This window comes from Triturus cristatus, chromosome 2_1 (assembly GCF_964204655.1).
Source record: "Triturus cristatus chromosome 2_1, aTriCri1.1, whole genome shotgun sequence".
NCBI lineage: Eukaryota > Metazoa > Chordata > Amphibia > Caudata > Salamandridae > Triturus > Triturus cristatus.
Window position 1 is genome coordinate 450294594 of NC_140581.1, and position 23001 is coordinate 450317594.

The 23001-nt window shown below is 46.5% G+C and overlaps 1 protein-coding gene across 2 annotated transcripts in view; it reads left to right on the forward strand.

The window, feature by feature from the left end:
- AP3B1 (adaptor related protein complex 3 subunit beta 1) overlaps positions 1-23001 on the forward strand; it is a 1836520-nt gene that overhangs the window by 1309332 nt on the left and 504187 nt on the right. For both annotated transcript variants that reach the window (XM_085632261.1, XM_085632260.1), the window contains exon 22: positions 20010-20119. In XM_085632261.1, coding sequence (XP_085488387.1) covers positions 20010-20119 — 110 coding nt within the window. The remainder of the gene's footprint in view (positions 1-20009; positions 20120-23001) is intronic.

The window sequence follows — 23001 nt, forward strand, 5'->3', positions numbered from 1 at the left end:
CACCGGGCGATTGAGCTATATCTAGAGACCAACGTGGGTTCGGTGGATGTGGCCGAGACCATATGGGAAGCTATGAAGCCGACGATACGGGACATTGACATCTCCTATAGAGCTGCGTCGCGTAAACTCCGTCAGGAGTCACTTCTGAGGTCCGAGGCCCATCTGATAGACCTCGAGCAGTGCAGCAAAGGGGGAAGTGTAGGAGAGTAGGGTCTGCTTTCTATGTTCACCCCCACTTTTTCCTTTTGCTTTACTGGTTTTCGACTTAGATGTGGCTGTGGGCCTGCTAATCAGACCCACAGCCCTGCTGTTCTCTCTCTAAATTGATACTATGTACTTTAGGTGCATAACCCATTTGGATAGGATCACCTTATTGGCCCCTGTACAGTGTACCCTAGGTACCCAGGGCATAGGTGTACCCTAGGCCTACCAGGGGCTGCAGCATGTATTATGCCACCCCTGGCCTGGCCTTCCATTATGACACAACAGGCTGATCACTAAGCTGGGGCAAGGTCGTGTATTCACCCCTTGCTTAGGTGTAGTATTCCTATACCTAACTTACATATAGACACATGTGTACCTATCAGCCACTCCTATGGCAGGCCTTAACAATCCTGGAGGCAGAGTGCTTGGTAACATGTGAGATGGTGCTCTAGCATGAGCTGAGCCTGTCTGCAGCTTTCGGAACCATGTCCTTATAGCTGTTCTATGATATAGCCTACCATATACTCTTAAAGTGCCTTATAATCTTAAACGGTTATGGTAACTATGGATTGGCTTTATCAAAACATGTCGTGTAAGGTGTCTAACACTTTGGAATAATACCCCCATCCCATTTCTGGGGATGAGGATATTATCCCTCCCTTCTAGAGGGAGAAGACATGTTGTAACCTACTTACCCGGTTAAAGTTAACCAGAGCCCCAGCATCACAAAATGGATGCTGCTGCCACAGACACGAGTCTGACCTCCTGCGGCTGGGAGTGATCCCGGCAAGGGAGGCTTGGACAATAGGTTTCCTGCCTTGGGAGGTGCGAGCACCACCCCAGACAGGCCTTAGTGTATTGGGGCAGGGAGGGATGAATAGAATGAGACATGCCTGGGGCACACAAGGTGTCCCGTGCATAGTCCAGTTCAAACCGGTGCTGGGGCACTCCAGCCCCAGTCCTGGCGCGAAACTGGACAAAGGGAAGGGGGTGTAACCACCCCCCTCCCAGGTCCCACCCATAAGGCGTGACCTAGCAGGTAACCCAGCCCCCCAGATTTGGATAAGAGCGGTAGCTGGGCCCCAGGAGATTAGATTTTCCTGAACCTGCAACTTGAACAGAAACTCTGGACCTTCGACATTCGAAGAAAGAAGACTGAAGAATCTCCCTTGTGGCCAAGGAGTGGCTACCCTGTGCAAACAGGCACCATCAAGAGACTACCCTTTGCTTTGCTGAAGTTCTACGAGGGACCGACTGCAGAGCCCGACCAGAGCCTTGACTTCCAGACTTCTCTGACCCTGATCCACATCCACAGCCGAGCTGAGATCCGTGGAGGCGACGAGAGACGTGGGACCGGCTACCTGGGAAAAGTGGCTAGTATCTTCAAGCGCAGCTTCTGAGGCACCCTCGAAGTTGTGCACCGGGGATTGAGAAGCCCCAACCCCAAGCACCATCTGCACCGAATATCAGCCCCCCACACTCCACGAGTCCTGCGTGGGGCCCTTCTGCATTTTCCTGCTTGCCGCGTCTGTCCGGTTGCTTGCCCGCTGGCTAGTGGCCTTTGTGACGACGCATCCTGAAATCTTCACCGCTGGTTTGGCTCCTCCAGACTGGGCCCTGCTTCTTTGAAAAAGAGAAGCACCCCAGACCTTCCTGGTCATCACCAGAAGCAAGTCCTCCGGTCTTCGTGGGTTCCGCTTGCCAAGGCTTGGCGAGTCCTAGTCCAACTTCGACGCCGCCGACAGCAAGAGCCTTCGTGGGACAGCTCGCCTCCTGGTCATGGTCGTCCTCGACGTCCCCTGGTCCTCGTGGCTGCAGCGACAAGCTTCACCTTCACCTGCAAATCTTCACGACATCGCCTGGTTCCCTCCTGGTTCCACGTGGTCACTGGCTAGTGACCTTGACTCTGTCCCTTCTGCTTGCAGGTCTCCTCTCTTCTTGATCCCAGCCTTGGGATCCACCGGACACTCTTCACTGACTGCCTGTCAGCAACTTTCCTTCAGGCATCCATAGAAGTCCACGACGAAACCCGACGCAAGTTCACACCTATGCACCCGCAGCCTGTGGGCTAGGTAACTTGGGTACTTCGGTGCTCACAAGGGTAGTGACTATCCTAGGGTCTAGTTTCCTAGTCTCGACTCTCTAGCTGCTTCAGAAGTGTCCTTAAACTGTTAATTGCTAACAACTACTATTTCTATCGACTTTTACGCATTACGCGTGAGTGTTTCCACTCTGCACCCGAATCCCGTGGGCCTCCCACTTCCTAACTGTTACTAGTGTAGTGTAGCCCCAGCGATTCCCTAGGCCTAGGCCTATCCTATTTCCGTGACAGTGGTCCTTATACCACTTACTTAGTATATGGTTTGCGTGGCCCCTAGGGCCTAACTGTATTACTTACCTGTGTGACTTAATGTATGCTTAAATAAGACTGTGTTGTACTTACCTCTAATCTCATAAAGAGTGCTAAGGGTTTGACTAGAATAAATACACTTTATTTTATATATATATCTGTTGTGGTGTCCTTTCATTTGGTATTCAAGGGATTATATATGGTATCACAGCTGGCTTCACATGCCATTCAGAGTTTAGCCTAAGACTGCTCTTGTTCATGCTACCACTAGGATAGCTGGTCTATAAGGTTGACTTAACAACCAATCACCATAAGGGTATTTGGACTGATATAAGGTGTACACTAGAACTAGTGACATCATACATCAGGCCAACTTCTCACATTGGTGAGCAGCGGTTGGGATCTGAGCTTGCTGTTGTAATACCATTGTAATCTTGAGATACTAAATTGAAAGATCACACAGATATTGTTTAGGTACATATAACATAGATTATAATACTTAAGTCCTACTGGACTTAGTGTTTGTAGGTTGAAGGGAGTAACACACCCTGACTACAACTACTAGAGAGGTTGAGTAGATACAACTAGTGTAGGTAGGTGCACACACCACACCCTCACTAGAATCATGTCCCTGAATGGAGATCACACTGATACTCCCTCAGGAGAGGAGAATCCTAGACAGATTCCCTCTAGATATGATGCATTCACTTTCCAGGAGATGAGACAACTGTGTACCTCCAGGAGATTAAATCAAGGTTCCAACCCTACCCTTAGACAGCTAGTGGAGCTTCTGGAGGCCTATGATGCTGAAAGAGCTGCCAAGTATGGTGCCATAGCTGTAGATAAGGGTCTACCCACCACAGAGGAGTCAGATGGGGCTTCGGATGAAGAGGTAGACAGCCAGGGCCAAGTAGGAAGACTTACCCAGGCTAACCTAAGCTTACATGGGAGTTTGCATGGGGTCCCCCCATACAGACCCCCAAGTGGGCTTAACCAGAGAAGCAGGAGGGACAGATCCCCTTCAAGGGAATCCATCCACTCCCATGTCTCTAGCATCTCTAGTGCTTCCTCTCACAGGGGAATGACTTCCCCTGAGAGAAAGGAGCAAGAAGCCAGATTGAGGGAAGCTAATCTGAGGATTCAGAGGGAAGAACTTGCCCTTGCCAAAGAGAAGCTTGCTCTGGCTAGAGAGCAAAAGTTAAGTGGGTCAGAACCCACTGGTGGCAGCAATATCCCTAAGGATAGAGACAGGCACTATGATAATAGAAACCTGAGCAAGATTGTCCCTCCCTACAAGTGTGGGGATGACATCCACAAATGGATAACTGCTTTGGAGAGAGCTTGCAAAGTACAGCAGGTACCCCAAAGTCAGTGGGCAGCTATCTTGTGGCTCTCCTTCTCTGAGAAAGGTAGAGACAAGCTCCTCACAGTTAGTGATGAGGATGCAGATAATTACACTGTCCTGAAGAGTGCTCTAATTGATGGGTTTGGCCTAACCACTGAACAATACAGGTTGTTGTTCAGGGATACCCAGAAGACACAGACTCAGGACTGGACTGACTTTGTAGATTGTGCCACTAAGGCTCTGGAAGGCTGGCTAGTGGGAAGTAAGGTTAAGGACTATACAGGATTGTATAATTTGATCATGAGAGAGCAAATCCTTAACAACTGTCAAAACCAGCTACTGCATCAACACCTGATTGATTCTGATCTGACTTCTCCCCAAGAATTGGGAAAGAAGGCAGATAGATGGGTCAGGACTAGAGTTAAGCAGAAAAACCAGAACCAGGGCGGTGATCAGAAAAAGGCAGACCAGAAGGGTAATGATCAGAAACAAAAAGACCAGAAGTCTTCACCAGGCCCCCAAAAGGCTCAGGGGGAGGGTGGTACCAAAAAGGATAAAAAGAAAGATGGCCAAAAGAAACCATGGTGCAACTATTGTAAGTCCAACTCACATTGGTTTAGTGAGTGCACCAAAAAGGATAAGCCCCCAGCCACCATTGCCCCTAAGGCAACTGTACCCCCTAGTCCAGCTGTAAGTGGTGGTTCCCAGCAAAAGGGTGTAGTAGGGTTAACCCTGGGAACTGAGGAGGATTCTGGCCTAGTCAGAATACCTACTCAGGCTGTTCTGATCTGTGATGGGGACTTAGCTTTGTCCTCTACTGTAGGCCCCAGTAACCTGGGCAAGTACAGACAGACTCCTTTTATCAACCAAAGAATGGCTCAGGCCTACAGGGACACTGGGGCTAGTGTCACAATGGTGACACCTGCCTTTGTGGACCATGGACAGATCATACTAGGTGAGAATTACCTAGTGACCAACGCTAGCAATGCCACTACCTCCCATAGTGTGGCTATTGTTAACTTCTCCTGGGGAGGGGTAACTGGCCTCAAGAAAGTTGTTGTTAGTTCAGACCTTCCTGTAGAGTGTTTACTGGGCAATGATCTTGAAACTTCAGTTTGGTCTGAAGTGAAGTATAGGACCCATGCAGAAATGCTGGGGATAGATGCACATGTCCTTGCTGTGACCAGGTCACAGGCCAAAAAGTGCACCACTGAACAAGTGCTGATCCTGAAACTATGGACCAGTCACAACCCAAGAGAAAGAGCAGTAGGGTTAAGGCTGTGCCTTCCCCCCTTCAAAGGCAGATCTGAGGCAGGCTCAATTAGACTGCCCTTCTCTTGAACCCCTCAGACAGCTGGCTGCTGCTGAGGCTGCAGGGAATGCTCAAGGTACCCATAGAGTGTATTGGGATGAAGGGCTACTGTACTCCGAGGCTAGAGACCCCAAGCCTGGTGCATCCAGGAGGTTGGTCATACCACTGAAGTTCAGAGGCTTCCTTCTTACCTTGGCCCATGATATTCCCCTTGCAGGACATTTAGGCCAGAACAAGACTTGGGACAGGCTTGTCCCTCACTTTCACTGGCCCCATATGTCAGAAGATACTAAGGAGTTTTGTCACTCCTGTGTCACCTGCCAAGCCAGTGGCAAATCAGGTGGCACCACAAAGGCCCCCCTCATACCACTACCTGTGGTGGGGGTTCCCTTTGAAAGAGTGGGCATAGATATTGTAGGACCAATGGACCCACAAACAGCATCTGGGCACAGATTCATACTGGTGATAGTGGACCATGCCACCAGGTATCCAGAAGCTATTCCCCTGAGGACCACAACAGCTCCTGTTCCCAGGGACTGACGCGACTCCGGCGGAGGTCAGTGCCTTCCTCTCGGCCATGAGGGGCCTGGCTCCGCTGTCGATGCCTGCCGGCGTGCTTTCGGGCCCCGCTGGCTCGACTGGGCGACCTCGCGTGCCGGCGGCCCCGGCGCCGTAGACGACTTCGGTCCCGACGCCGCAGGTCCCCGAGAGATCCAGGCCTGGATCTCTGTCGACGCCGGTCGACCTCACGACGCCTCCTCCGCCGGCGCCTACACCGGTTCCACCTCCGGCGCCGTCTCCGGACGACGCCGTTCCCTGGTTTAGTCCCTGTCCGGATCCGACGCCGATGGATGAACGTTTCATCTACCGTCCGGCTCCGATCGTTCCTCCTGTTATCAGGAATCGGATGACGGGGGCGACTGGGAGGGGTCCGAGGACCCTATGGCCCTCCAGGGTCAACTTGCACAGGACTGGGCAGACGAACTGGGGGATGCCAGTGGTCTGGACACTTCGCCCGACGCTGGCTTCATCTCTCCTCCGACTGTGGCTTCGGAGGAAGGTGCAGCTTTTTCCGTGGTGCTGCGCAAGGCGGCTGAAGCCCTGGGGCTCAAGTTGCCTGCTGTGGCCGTGAGGACTAATATCCTCAAAGCGGTGCTTCAACCGTCAGCAAGCTCCACAGAGCCTCTGCTGCAGTTCAATGAGGCCCTCGTCGACGTTCTGCAGGGCACTTGGTCCAAGCCCTCCACAGTTCCTCCTGTGGATCGGAACGTGGCCCGGCGCCACCGCCCTGCTCCGGGCGACCCAAGTTTCCTGTCCCAACACCTCACCCCAGAGAGCCTGGTTATCCAGGCCTCCACTTCCCAATCCTCCTTCCCGTCCGCTCCTCCGGATCGGGAATCCAAGAGGCTGGAACAGTTCGGCAAGAAACTGTTCTCTTCTCTGAGTTTGGGCCTGCGGTCTTTGAACACCGCTTGCCTCTTGGACCGTTTCTCCCACTCTCTGTGGAATACAGTGGAGGACATGCTGCCACTGTGTCCGGTGGAGGCCCGGACACATCTCTCCCAGGCACTTGCTGACGGGCGAGATGCAGCGCGACATGCCATACGGTGTGGACTTGACACCACGGACTCGCTGGGTAGGGCGATTTCCACCACGGTGGCGCTCCGGCGCCACGCCTGGCTGAGGTTCACGTCTTTTTCGGGGGATGTCCAGAGTACCCTCATGGATATGCCCTTTGATGGCGCTCGCCTTTTTGGTGAGAAGGCGGATAGTGCGCTGGCTCGTTTTAAGGACTCCCGGGCTACGGCCACGTCCTTGGGTCTCTCGTTCCTGGTCCAGAAGTAGGCCATGGTTGCTATTCCCACTACTTTCTGGTTCCCAAGAAGGGCAAAGGGGGCCTACGCCCTATCTTGGACCTCAGGAGCGTCAACACCTTCCTCCGGAAGGAACGGTTCAAGATGCTAACTTTAGCTCAGGTTCTGGCTGCCCTGGAGACTGGATGGTAGCGTTGGACTTGCAGGACGCCTATTTTCACATCGCCGTCCTGCCGGCCCACCGGCGTTACCTGCGGTTCACGGTGTGTCAGGAGCACTTTCAGTTCACCGTGCTCCCCTTCGGCCTCACCAGTGCCCCTCGGGTGTTCACGAAAGTGATGGCGGTGGTCGCAGCTCATCTGCGCAGATCAAGGGTTCCAGTCTTCCCCTATCTCGACGACTGGTTGTTGAAGGCGGGCTCGCCCCAGCAAGTCGTCTCCCACCTCCAGACTATGGCCGACCTTCTGCATTTGCTGGGGTTCTCCATCAACGTGCCGAAGTCACACCTGAGTCCCTCCCAGAAGCTCCTCTTCATCGGAGCGGTTCTCGATTCGGCGCAGTTCCAGGCTTATCCTCCAGAACAGCGGGTCGGGGATATTCAGGCTCTGATTCCCATCTTTCGGCCTCTATCCTGGGTTTTGGTCAGGTTGGTGCTGCGGCTTCTGGGGCTGTTGGCCTCCTGCATCCTGTTGGTGCATTACGCCAGGTGGCCAATGCGGGCTCTGCAGTGGGACCTGAAGTTTCAGTGGGCCCAGCATCGAGGCAACCTGTCCGACCATGTCTTGATCTCGGAGGGCTCTGCGAAACAGTTGCAGTGGTGGCTCACGGACCGCGATTGGGTCAGCGGCAGATGCGTCTCCCTACTCCAACCGGAGCACGTAGTAGTGACGGACGCGTCTCTCCTGGGATGGGGGAGCCACATGGGAGAGGCGGAGATCAGAGGACTCTGGTCTCCGGTGGAGTCTCAACTCCACATCAACCTTTTGGAGCTGAGAGCGATCCGGCTTGCACTGAAAGCCTTCCTTCCCTCTGTCCGGGGAAGTGTCGTGCAGGTGTTCACGGACAACACCACCGCCATGTGGTATTGCAACAAACAGGGCGGGGTGGGGTCGTAGACCCTTTGTCAGGAGGCTCTGCGCCTCTGGACCTGGCTGGAACACCAGGGCATCACCCTGGTGGTTCAACATCTGGCGGGCTCTCTGAACGCCAGAGCAGACGAACTCAGCCGCCGGTGCATGATGGATCACGAATGGCGTCTGAACTCGGACGTGGCGCAAGGTCTCTTTCTGCAGTGGGGAGAGCCTTGCTTAGATCTATTCGCCACCGAAGAGAACGCGCAATGTCAGCAGTTCTGCGCGTTGGAATTTCCAAGGCGGCACTCGCTCGGAGACCCTTTTCATCGCGAGTGGAGTTGCGGTCTGTTGTACGCCTTTCCGCCTATACCACTTCTGCCCAGAGTGCTGAAGAAGATCAGGCACGACTGGGCCCAAGTCATCTTGGTGGCTCCGGATTGGGCACGAAGGTTCTGGTATCCTGAGCTACTCAGTATGTCAATCGATCCTCCGATACGACTGCCTCTTCAGGAGAACCTTCTGTCGCAGCAGCAAGGGACGGTCCTCCACCCGAACCTGTCCAGCCTCCACCTCCATGCGTGGAGATTGAGCGGCGGCAGTTGATGCCATTTGACTTGCCTCCTGAAGTCTGTGATGTCATTCTGGCAGCCAGGCGTCCCTCCACAAAGACGGTATACGCCTGCCGGTGGAACAAATTTGTGGCATGGTGCACAGCAAAGGTTGTGGATCCCCTTTCCGCCCCTCTTTCTCAGGTTCTACTCTTACTTCTTTCTTTGGGCCAGCAGGGCTCTGCTCTGGGCACCTTGAAAGGTTATCTTGCTGCTATCTCTGCCTTCTTACGGCTTCCTGATCAGCCTTCTCTTTTCAAGTCCCCTGTTGTTTCACGTTTTCTCAAAGGCATTACTCACATGTTCCCTCCTGTCCCCTTCGTAATGCCTCAGTGGGACTTGAATCTTGTTCTGACCTTTCTGATGTGCGCTCCTTTTGAGCCTCTTCACAAGTGCCCCATTCGTCTTCTGACCCTGAAAACTGCTTTCCTGGTAGCTATCACCTCGGCTAGACGGGTGAGTGAGCTCCAGGCTCTGTTATCTAAGCCTTTATTTCTATTCATCCGGACAAGGTTGTCCTCCGGCCTCGTCCTTATTACCGAAAGTGGTGACCCCATTTCATCTCTGGCAATCTGTCACGTTGCCCACCTTCTTTCCGCCTCCGCATCCTTCAAAAGAGGAAGAGAGGCTCCACCGTCTGGACCCAAAACGGGCACTGTCCTTTTATTTGGACCGCATCAAACAGTTCCGGGTGGACGACCAACTTTTTGTTGGATACGTAGGAGCTAAGAAGGGGAAAGCGGTACACAAACGGACCATCTCGCGGTGGGTCGTGTTGTGTATTAAAATGTGTTAGTCCTTTGCAAAAAAGGACCCTCCTGTTGGGTTGAGGGCCCATTCCACCCGGGCCACAGCGGCTACTACTGCCCTGGACAGGGGAGTTCCCTTGCGGGACATCTGTCAGGCGGCGACGTGGGCTTCACTGCACACGTTTGCCAAGCACTATTGCCTGGACAGCGAAGTCCGTAGAGACGGCTTCTTTGGCAGTTCTGTTCTCTAGGACTTTCTGGTGTGATCTTGGTTCGCAGACCCACCACCGGGGTTGGTATTGCTGGGGTATCTATTCTAAGGTGAGGAATCTAACTAACGTGTTTCTTTCAGATGAACAAGTTACTTACCTTCGGTAAGAAACATTAGTCAGTTAGATTCCTCACCGACCCACCCATCCTCCCCGTTCTGCGAACTGACATCTAGGGTTAAGGCTATCCTTTTCAGGGCCCTAGATTTTTTGGCACCAGTGTTGGTCTCTTGAATGGCTCTGCGTTCCTGGCGCGGAAGGCTATGTACAAGAACTGACGTCAGCGCGCGAGGGCGGCGTCTAAGTACTCCGACGTCATTCCGGCGCACGACGCTGACGACGGACGCGGAGCCGCAGACGACGCCTAGTTAGCTGGACATTTCCCTCGTACAAAACCCTTGAAATTCCCCTGATATAGTTAGTTCAGCTAACTATAACTCGCGCCCCCGCAATGCACTGCTGATGACGTCACATATTACATCACTCATGACATGGTCAGTGACATCACTGATGACATCACTGATCACATCTCAGATGACATCACTGATGACATCATCCATTGAGTATGTGTTTCTGAACAGTTTTATTATGTTTAATATATATAGGGAAAGGCCTGTTGAAGAATAAGTGGGTGTACAAGTGTGTGAATGGATGATTTTCTAGGTGCATAACTGACTATAAGTGAGTCATTAAATGTATCTTACTGCAGACTAGTGATTAAACTGTGTGAATGTCTGTATGTGTCTGTGTGTTGGTGTATACGTGGCTGCATGGTTTTGTGAATAGCTATATGAGTGTCTATATGGGTTATTGATTGGTTGTCTGAGTATCTGTATGGGTGCTGAGTGTTTGTGTGGGTAGGGTGCGTGTGTGACTCTGTGACTAGATGTGTGAGTGGGTGATTCTATGGTGCATGGTTTTAAGGGTGCAACTGTGATGGACTGTATGGTTGGGTGAGTGTACGTATGGGTGTGTTAGTGATTGAATGTATCTCTGCTGTACATGTGTCAGTAACTACATATGTGAAACGCAGTGTATATGTGTGTAAGAGTATATAACTATCTATATGTGAGAGTGTGTGATTTTGGGAGTGGCTGTATGCGCCATAGTGCAATGATATCTGTGTCATGTGCTTATTATTTTTTTGCAGGAAGACACAGAATTTGTTAGTATTTAGTATTTTTATGAGTAAGTGAACTTGTGTGTTTAACTGTATAGGTGAGTAAATTGGACTGTGATTAATTATTTGCATGACTGACCAGATGTGTCAGTACCTCAATGGATGATTGGCGGTGTGTGAGTGTCTATATAGGTATATAAATGCACAGAGTGACTGTACAGGTGAGTGAGTGGACATGTATGTAAACCTAAAAGTAAATGAGTGGGTGTGTAGTTATTGGTATTGGAGTATCTATGGTTGTCAAAATGGCAGTTTGAAATTTTGAGTCGGTGTATCAAAGGTTATATTAGGGTGTGAGAAGATGTACTAATTTATCACATGGATGACGTCATCAGTGATGTCATTTGAGATGTCATCAGTGATGTCACTGACCATGTCATGAGTGATGTAATATTTGACCTCATCAGCAGTGCATTGTGGGGGCGCGAGTTATAGTTAGCTGAACTAACTATAACAGGGGAATTTCTAGGGTTTTGTACGAGGGAAATGTCCAGCTAACTATAACGCCCCTGAAACCTATGGTTTTTTTCAGTGAATTTCTAAGGTTTTTTAAATGCTAATTCCTAACTATAACGTGCATGAAACCTATGGTTTTTTCAGTGAATTTCAAAGGTTTTTTAAATGCTAATTCCTATCTATAACTTATCTCTAAAGATATCATGAAGTAGGGTGCACATTAGTTTAGTGGAAAAGCATCTTTGTGATTGGTTAAGAAAAAGCAGGTTCAACGTGGAGTACATATCATAGGATAAAATTTGCTCAGCTCAACCACACCTGCTACTTGCATTTGGAAGGCACTGTTCGAACTTAAAACAATCATCAACTTTTAACCTGCACGTGTCGTTAAATGTTCAAGAAAATGTTACAAAAAAATATCGTAAAGTTTTAAAAAATTGATGAACTTTTAACCTGCACGTGTTGTAGAATGTTCTAGAAAGTGTGTTGATAGAATACGTTGCACTTCTGACTTCTATGTGGTGTTGAATATTTAAAAAACGGTTCATATGGAAAATTAAAAAGAAACCAATAGAGAAGTTTTGAAACCTAAAAGAATCAAGGAAATATTCTAATTTATTCTTTACATGTATTTATGTGTGCAGCAACAAAATTATAGACACAACAGCACTAGGAAGAGGAATAAGCAGGGAGTGGGGGGAGGGGGGGAGAAGGGCAGAATGGCACACATGCACAATTAAGTACAACACACATATAGACTAACAATGGCCAAAAAGAAACACACCAACAAGGAGCACAAGGCACACAACCCGCCAACATCACACCACTGAACGAGCATAGAAGCGAAAACCACGCTGCATTCATACAGGATGTGTACAAAGGCCAGTCGTTGGTGTTGTGGGATGTCTGCGACCGTGGTCATCATGGATGAGATGCCCAGCAGGTGGCACATGGTCGAGTTTACTGTGTTATGTTGCCAAACGGCTGCTCCTCCCTCCCACTAACCCCCACACTTTTGTACGGTGCGCTGTTGTATCTCGTGCACTCGTACGGCACACCATTGTAATGCCTATTTGTGCGTGTCCTGCTACATTCCAACTACAACATCACAGTGCCGTTTGGAGATGGTGCATGCCACTTTACAACATCGACTGCTGCTGCTCTTGTAGCAGGCCACACCAGAACACAGAGACACACTTACCGCACTTCCTGTACACGAACATGTCCGAGACACCCCGTTCCCCTTGCCGGATAGGCACACCCCTGCACTGACCTGTGAATCCCAGACCAGCACACACCAGTTGTGCATGCAGGAGGATGCGTGCGTAGCTACACATCCAGGCTCACTGCCAACGCTGAGGTGACAGCACACTGTGATGTTCCAGGGCTCGTGCCTATCATGCTAAGACAATGACCACAGGGACACACTTACTAAGATGTGGGTTTGGGGGGCATTGGCGGTCCTGGAGTTGTTGAGATGAGTCTTCTGGCCCTCATGGGTATCCCTGTATCATGCTCCTTGACTCTATGGCACCTGTGGGTGTTCTGGTGTGGCTCTTGGCTGTGTTCCCTTTCATGGTGCAGGTAGTTTTCCTGCTTAACACCAGCAGAAAGCAGGTGTAAAATCCCTGGTGCTAACGTGTCTTATCGCCGTAATTTGTTTCGCATTGCAATTGGTGTGAAAGTTGTGATGTAATTTTTTTCGTGTGCAGAACAATATATGAACTGAGCAGTGTATCTCGTCAAGATCCAGCACCTGACGCACTATTCCCAATCAATATAAATACAATGAGATTTCTTAATAGATTTTGTGTGTACACTGTAAGTGCAGCCAATACCTCAGTGCAATTCAATACAGGATTGTAGTATTTAGAATAAATCGGAACGGTGCACCTAGTGTCTTTTTGCACGGCAACGGCTACTCTCCATTTCATTATCAGCACTTTAACGGAAGTAAAGTTGAGATAAATCTAACACACTATTCAGAAGTTGGTGCAAACTGCAGATATCACCAGTATTCCAGCGATATGTGTCCCAAAATTTAACACCATGGTGGACTCCATCAAATAACAGTAATAAGAACAAGAAAGAGTCACACAGCAGCTAAGAGAACAACCAAAACCATTATTAATTTTTTTTCAAACGTTATTTTTTATAACAATAAATATATAAACGATAAACTATTTTCAAACTTTATTTTTTTATTAACATATATATGAACAATAAACTAATAAACAAAATGTAACAACAATAATACAAAACAACAAGGCGGAACACTCCTCTGGGGACCATGGATGTCGACGACAGACCTGGAAAATCAGAAAGATTGTTAAAAAAAAAAACAACATGGTATTCTCAACAAAATACCACAAAAAACAAATCACAGATATATCAAATGCATACAGCTAACAAAATTTTATAAGTTTAACTTACAAAAACTGTAAATGTTGCCGCTTTAAAATATTTACCGAATCTGCGGAATTTTTTTTGCAGAAGGCACCACGCCCACAACGTTTTTCTTCAGTGGTGAGGAAATTTTTTACTTTTCCCAAGGGGCAAACAAAGACCAATGCCACCTTCGTCACTCGCAAGATTTTCCAAAGAGTTCTGTTACGAGGGGATCCTAATGAAAAATACTCGTGCGGCACAGCAAGTATGATGAAACACCTAAGGACCCTTCATCCAAACAATCTTGCACGAGAAGAGTGCAAACAGATGAGAAACACTGCTGTTCTGTATCTGTAAAAAAGAATCACAAATAAATATATATTAATAACTTTCAAATTTATACTATTCCATTACTGTACAAACACATTTTATATAAAAACTGACTAAGAAACTATAGCCCTGAACCACAAGTGTGACGATCGTTAAAACACCACATGCATAGTGCATACTACTTAGTAGCAGTTCGTGCCCTAAAGCCTACCTCACTAAAAGACTACATGCTAACTGACTAAATGATTACAGTACTATAAGGAGACACACTGGGTGAGTGACAGGGTGTTTGCTAGAAGAGTATGAATACTAACTAGGGAATAGAAAGTGTGAAACAAAACTGTGTAGGTGATTAGAGGACTGCATCCATACTGCATAGGCATTTAAAGCAGTCCATGCGCTAAGGCCTGGCTCACTGCATGACTACTTGAGTACTGACTGAATGATTAGAGTACAGCAAGGAGAGTGCCTAGGTGAATTTATAAGTGCTAGGTTTTTCGCACAGGGAATGGATTAGTACTTGGTACTGAATGGGTCACTGGAGGAGTGCAAAGGCAGTGACAAGTGCTGGACTGTATGGATACTGACTAGGAAATTGAAAGTGTGAAAGACAAGGGTCTAGGTGGTTAGAAGACTGCATGCATAGTGCATAGGGGTTTGAAGCAGTCCATGTGCTAAGGCCTGGCTCAGTGTATGAATACTTAGGCACTGACTGAATGATTAGAGTACTGCAAAGATGGTATCTTGGTGAATTTATAAGTGTTTGGGTTTTAGCACAGTGAATGGATTAGTACATGGTGCTGAATGGGTCTCTAGAGGACTGCAAAGGGAGTGACAGGGTATTTCCTGGAAGTGTATGGATACTGACTAGGGAATTGAAAGTGTGAAAGACAATTGTGTAGGTGGTTAGAGGACTGCATGCATAGTGGATAAGGGTTTGAAGCAGTCCATATACTAAGGCCTGGGTCACTGGATGAGTACTTGGGTACTGACTGAATGATTAGAGTACTGCAAGGAGAGTGCCTGGGTGAATTTATTAGGGTTTGGCGCAGTGAATGGATTAGTACATGATGCTGAATGGGTCACTAGAGGAGTGCAACGGCAGTGACAGGGTGTTTGCTGGAAGTGAACGGATACTGACTGGGGAATTGAAGGTGTGAAAGACAAGTGTGTAGGTGGTTAGAGGACTGCATGCATAGTGGATAGGGGTTTGAAGAAGTCCATGTGCTAAGACCTGGCTCTGTGCATGAATACTTAGGCAGTCACTGAATCATTAGAGTACTGGAAAGAGAGTGTCTTGGTGAATGTATAAGTGTTTGGGTTTTGGCACAGTGAATGGATTAGTACATGCTTTTGAATGGGTCTCTAGAGAACTGCAAAGAAAGTGACAGGATGTTTCCTGGAAGTGTATGGATACTGACTAGGGAATTGAAGGTGTAAAAGGCAAGTGTATAGTATGTTAGAACATTACATGCATACTGCATAGACATTTGAAGCAATATGTTTGGTACTTAGAAACTGACTAAATAATCAGACTACTTCTAGGACAGTGCTTAGTTAAAACTTTTAAATTTTCAGTTCTGCCACAGTGAACAGAATAGTACATGGTACTACACCTTAGTGTCAAACCCTGACTCATTTTATCAATGCGTAAGCAAAGACTAGCTTCTAATGCTACTAAAACTTGACAACATGAGAGGTTTTAAATTAGTTATCTGTCAGCAAATACATGATTTTACCAAATGCTTCTCTCACAGTGATCCCAAATACACACTAACTCACAGTGTGATTCTAGACAAGCACCACTGTCCCTATGAGTTTACCTAAACTCATTCACTACAGTGCAAGTGGTAAGGGAACTGCACACAATCTACATATTTCACAACTGCAATTTACTCTCAATGCCTGACTCATATAATGAAAGCATAAGCCATAACTGTCATCTAATGCTATTAAAACTTGACAACATGACATGTTTTAAAACAGTTATCTGTCAGCAAATACACAATGTTACCAAACACTTCTCTCACAGTGGTTCCCAAATGCACACACACAGTGTGATTCTAGACAACAACCACTATACCCAGTAGTTTACCAAAAATCATTCACTACTGTGGAAGTGGTAAGGGAACTGCACACAATCTTCATATTTCAGGACTGCACTTTTGTGTCAAAGCCTGACTCATTTAATCAAAGCATAAGCAAAGACTGGCTTCTAATGCTACTAAACCTTGACAACATGACCGGTTTTAAAACAGTTATCTGTCAGCAAATACACGATGTTACCAAATGCTTCTCTCACAATCCTTACCCAAATGCACACAGACTGTGTGATTTTAGACAAGCAACACTATCCTAGGAGTTTACCAAAACTCATTCACTAGTCTGGAAGAGTTAATGGTACTGCACCCAATCTACATATTTAAGTACAGCACATCAGTGTCAAAGCATGACTCATTTAATCAACGCATAAGCAAAGACTGGATTCTAATGCTACTAAAACTTCACAACATGACAAGTTAAAACAGTTATCTGTCAGCAAATACATGATGTTACCAAATGCTTCTCTCACAGTGGTTCCCAAATGCACACAGACTCACTGTGTGATTCTAGACAAACAACACTATCCCTTGCACTATACCAAAACACATTTCTTCATCTAGAAGTAGTACTACATTTTAGTATAGAAACATAACATAACTCATTTCACAAATTCATAAACAATGGCTGGTTTCTAATTCTACCAAAATATAAAAACAGCACAGTTATCTGTCTACAAACACATGAAAAACACAAATGCTTATCACAGAATGGTTTCTACATGCACACACATTGTAGAGAAAAAACGTACTCCCTACACTTTAGCAGGAGAAATACATTAGTCTGATTAAAATCAAAAAAGTCTATATACATCCCCTCACAATTAAATAACTCCTCTTTCAAGTTCTTTTGTAGATTAAGAAGTATATCAATCACTCACCATATTTTCTTTTACAGAATCTCTGCACTGTGCACCTCTCAGCAAAAACAAAGAATGGAAAAGTTCCCCTTTCATTTTCCACACATATACATGTAAACATCAAATCACAATCCTTCACACATAAACTCAAAAGCAAACACACATTTCTATTGGTTAAACATTTCAACCCTTTCCAACTGAAATACATTTCAACCCTTCCCCCAATCTGCCTTCTGCCTGTTACCATAGAAACAGATCATGGAACACTGCACTGAGCTCACAGGTCACAAGTTCAGCACACAATGTTGCTAATCAAGTCAGGAAGTGTGCTTGACTTTTCAACATATCAGCTTATCATATATAATGTTCCTTACAATCTGTTTTTGTTAACCAGTAAGAATCATACCTTTAAAAAACAGAAATATACACCCTACCTTTCAGTGTAGCAAATAGTCATACAACCAATGATTTCTTGTCTTTTTTCAAAAAACATTGCCGTGGATCCGCGCACCCAACGCGTGAGAATCTGTGCACCCAACGCGTTAGGATGCGCGCACCGTGCGCGTATTTCGCCGTTTCTTTTTTAAAAGCACCTCTAGAGGGTCAGAGTATTTCCACTCTGCCCCCTTTATATGTTTTACACACTTATTCCCCTTCCTTCTTCAGCCTCGCTTCTACCGAGGCAGAAAATGGCCGCCAACAGTTCCTGGTTTCGAATGTAGAGAGACACTCGACAGCCAATTAGCATTCTGCGCGCGATCGGGAGGGTGCACGCTCGGTTCGGGGAGGGTGCGCTTACGGTGCGGGTAGGGTCCGTGGATCCTCCCCGCCATAGATATCACTAACTTTTTTACCCTACTTTTCTCAGGAACTACTGAACAGATTCACACCATTTATGCAAAAGGCACGAGTCTGAACTGAGGACTACCTCTTTGCCAAATTTGGTGTCATTCCGTTCAGCGGTTCGGGCTGTAGCTGCGACAACAGATCCTATGGGAAATTGCATGGGGAAAACGCGTTTTGGGACCCCCCATTTTTCTCGGCCCCCGTTTGACGAATCACCACAAAACGTTCAGGGTAGGAGCGGAGCGGAGCTGGCCAAAAGTTTGCGTTTGAAGTATTTCGCGAAGATTCGTCAATCGGCGCCAGACTTATTGGGAATAGAATGTTGCGGATTTCCTATGGAAAATAGGTCCTAACTATAACTATCTACTGGCGACCGCCAGTAGATTATATATATATATATATGTGACCTGGTTTCCATTGCAAGAGCCTTTCTTTTTAATTTGCCAATAACTTTGGCGTCGTTTGATGAATCCTCGCCAAATTTTCAAAACTAATATTCAAGTCACTTCAGCTGCTGTCTTAAAGTCTCAAGGTGATCCATCAAGTAGGGGCCGAGAAAAAGGGGGGCTCCCAAAACCCTTTTTCCCCATGTTAATTTCCATGGGAAACTTTAGTCTCAGCCCAAAATGCTGAACGAAATTACACCAAATTTGGCAAAAAGGTAGCTCTTAGTCCACAAAGCAATCTGTTTGTTAAATGGTGTAAATCCGTTCAGTAGTTGCTGAGAAATGTAAAGATTTCTCTGATATACAACTGTGGCCGCGTTGGACTCGAGACCCTTCCAGATCTTGTGCCTGAGATCTGATTGACTGTTAACACTTGTTGGCAGCCATCTTGTGACTCGGTTGAACCGAGTCACAAGAAAAAAACGTTACAAAAAAGAAAAGCGGGCAGGGAAGAAACACCCTGACCTCATAGGTCTGTTCAGGGGGTCCCACAGGGACCCCCAGTGCCCAATAATGATTTTTGTTTTTAAATATTTCAGCAGTCTGCCGCACTTCTTTTAATTTAGCCCCCCCTGCCACAGGGCCGTTACCTCTCCGGGGTATATTCCATAATAGTGCATTGGAAGGCCCGAGCCCCCCAAGCAGCCCCAAGGACAATCATCTCCCCGGGGCTAATATGGTAAAATGCGGGTTACCATGCAGCCCTCCGCTGCCCTTGGGACCGCCACCATCCCGGGGCTATATTAAATTAAAATACGTGGAGGGGCTCCACCCCTGGGACCAGCACCTCCCTGGGGCTTAAGATTTGTTGGAGGGGAGCTGCCCGTCTCCCCTTGTGGAGCCGTAAATGGCCCTGGAGCCCACCCCCTGGACATTGCAGTTTACTATGGCTTGGCAGGAGCACTGCTCCCACCAAGCCATAAGAAACTCCAGCCCGGTTCATGGAAGCAAGAGCAGTAGAAATGCTCTTGGTTCCATGAAGTGGAGCAGAATTGCTTTTGGACAGTCTCTGTCCAAAAGCAATGCCGGCTCCCGCAGAAGGTGGGGAGCCAGGCGGGACCGCAGGGGCCTTGAATCCTCAACATCCTGGCCATGCCCCAGGAGATGATGACCCCAGGACAATATCGGCCCATCGGATGATCCAACCGCATTACCTGAACGGAAAGATTTTAGATGCCCCTGAGGCCACAAATTGGACATCCCTCACTGAGGGATCAGCAAGAAGCTGGGCTGATACTGTAGTCAGCATATGGTGACGTTGCAAATAACAGCATCCTTGTCCTCGGCCAAGATACTAGTCAGGCAGTCATCGTATATGTGCTATAGATAACCGTATCGCTGCATGGGCAAAAACAAACATTCGCACAATGCATGTATAGATCTTGTATGTGATGTTAAAGGTATCATGATAGTGTTCTTGTAAAGTTGATTTTGTAAGCAAGAATAGTTTCATGGAAAGTAATCCATACTTCCATGGACGCAAATGTGTGTCAAACGTCATTGTGTGCCAGTGAAGTCAACTTAGGAAAAAAACTTGTATGTAAAATGGTAGTGTTTCTTTCTAGGCCCAACCCTGACACATGATAATAGTGTATTATCGTAAGAAGATAATGAATAAGAAAATATTGAACCCTAATAAATAGAAATTGCTCTTATAAACAAATCTTTTTTTCTCTGCAGTTAACCCAGTATCGCCCCTTGAAGGAGTTCCCAAACCAGCGTTTCTTTCTCCAAGTTTAGTGTCTGATTTACAAGGTTTGACTTTGTCCACGTCTTCACCTATAATCAGTGTGAGTAATCTTGATAAAAATCTATTTATTCGGCAGTAGTAAATGCTTTTTTTCATTTAATTCAATGGGCAACATGATGTTGTATTTCTACAGCCCTTTATTGAAAACTACCAATGTTTACTTAGGATAAGATCACTAGAATGTCACATAAAAACTGTAAATTAAAAAGAAATGTAGACAAGCAAAAAAGTTGAAAAAAAACTGCCAGGCTGAAATACCATATCTGTATAGGGTTACGCTTCACACCTGTGGAGAGTAGGTAATATATTTAGAAGACTAGGTTATCATCAGTTTTGTATAGATCAGGAGTGAGGTATGATCTCGGACCACTACCATAGTTACCATTCACTCAAACATGGCAGTTCCATGGCAGTGGACTGTGGACTGTTTGTATAGGGACTTTTAGTGTTTCATCCATTACATTTGTATTTTAGTTAAGTCGCCTAGTTATGTCCTGACTCCATAATCTTACCCTGTGCCACAAGTAATGCCTAAAATTATTGCATAGTCATATTGTTCGTTACACCTTGTAATAATGTATACTGATTTCCACTTGTTGGTTTGGTGCTGATCAACAGGCGTATATATTTTTTATAAGTTAAATAAAGTTGGCTGTAGTCCTCCTAAAGGTTCGAGTGATATGTAATGACATGTAAAGGTTTCTGGTATTTGTGAGGTAAGTTGAAGATAATTTACAATGTTGAAACGTTTTTAATTTGAAAGGTAATGTCATATAGGTTACTTTCAATGAAGAAGTGTCAGCAATTAGTGTTGTATGCCAGAAACCGGTCCTAGGAAGCTTGTTTCCAGTCCAGGGAAGACATGGTTTGGCAGTTCGGGCTGGACTGTTCCCATGAGGCACAGGGTCAGACTGATTTGCATATGGCCATGTCTGAACTGGGGTGGCAGAGTGGGCAAAAGAACGGTGATGGATCAAACCCAGATCTGTTGACTGGGTGTGAGTGTTTGATTGGTTCTGATGCTCCGTCCATCACCACCCCCTTTTGTACAGCAATTAGTGTTGTTCCATGCTATGGGTAGAGATGAACGCTCCTCACTATTACAGAGAACTAGAGTGAGTTGTCTGCTCAATATTTCTTTAATTGTCTGCCTCAAATATACAGAATTAGCATTGGCACTTGTCCTTAATCTTTAACTTTGTATAGACCTACTAAACTACTCAGAAAGATACTTTTCAGTGGTCCTTGCTACGTCTTTCATCGATGAGTAGGATTGCTCTAATAAAAACAATTGTACTCCCAAAAAGTCTGAACGCCATTCACAATTACCGATTTAAACTTCTTCCCTCTATCTTTAAGACTTTTACATCATTACTATAGTTTATATATTGGAATGGACTTTGCCCATGAGTAAATGCTGTAAATCTACCTATGATGGTGACCTTGGTATAGTAGACCTTCTGTCATATTGCAGAGCTGCACATCTACAGTTGATTAATAAAAGGATGTATGAATTTGAATCTGAACCAACATAGAGAACAGATATCTGGGTGTTAGGTGCAGCTTAATCACTGCACCAATTGTACTCAAGGTAAACCTTGTTGGAGATCTTCTTCTGCAACTAGACTATAATTAGACCCGTGGAACACCACCATAACACAAATACATTGGGCGACGAAAATTACAACAGTAACTTCACTTTGGGTTACTTCAGATCCACATGCTAATTGGGTTCCAAAGAATGGCATCGACTAGCTATATTGACACTAGATTATAGAGGCTAGATATGTGCAGGATCTTTGACCTTATTGTATGAGGCCAGCGTATGGCCCAAGAAACATTTGAATGTTTAGGAAAATTGGTCAAATTACCGAGCTATGTGAAAACTGAACAGCCAAGAGTAGCATAGTGTAATGAAACATTATGTATAAAAATATTGGACAATTGATCAATATATCAAAAATGTAGTCTTTTGAGGAGGGAGCATGATCTGTGGATATGCGATTGAACATGTAACTTGAAAAATTCATTGTTTTTTTTATATCAATACAAAGATCTGTTAAATAAAAAAGATGTGAAAATTAATTACTGACAACTGCATGACTCTCAAAGCAATTGTGTATAGATAACCTGCTTGAAAACCAGCCATTGGACGTCCTTTGTTATGATGACATGCTACATCTGTCTTCGCATCGCAACTCCATCTGTACCATCAGTGTATTAGTTTACAATGTACATGGGTGCTCTGCTGACCTTCATGACAGTAGGAACACCTCTGAGGTGCTCCTGCAACTATGTATACTCCCTGTACAGCCTGCAATAAAGGGCTGATGTTGCAGGTTGAAGAGGTGAATCAAGCAGGTGCATTAGTGAGGGAGACATGTCTATCAGATTTTCTGTGCTTCCGAATGACAATAGGTTTGAGAGTTCCTGGGTCAGTGCCAAGGTAAGTACTAAAAATTCAGATAGAGTGTAGAGGCATTTAAATAAAAACCTGGCTATTTCCCAGCTTTCTTTGGATATTAAATACCATTTGAATTAAGGGTCGGCGACTTCAACAAGATGACCAACAACAAGCATTGTCCTAGCGTGCCAGGCTTCATCCAATATCCTCCTGCATCCTAGGCCCCCCTTTTGCCCAAAATTGCCTGGGAAATGCAGCGAAGGATTGCTGATGGAGGAGGTATCCCCTACCATTGCTAATATCATCTGTCTGGATCCCGGGGGCATTGGAACTACGTGGCTGGCCACCTTTCAAGATGGCAGGCCATAGCCGTTGTGTCAGAGAGGTGAGTTGGCCACTGGGAGAGCCCTGCTACTAAGCCTGCATCAGAGCAGTTTTGTCCCTACCAGCAGAGACCTCCCAGCAGAGAGACTTTTCAACTGGCAAGGGACCCAATGGTGTTGCTTCCCTCCTTCTCT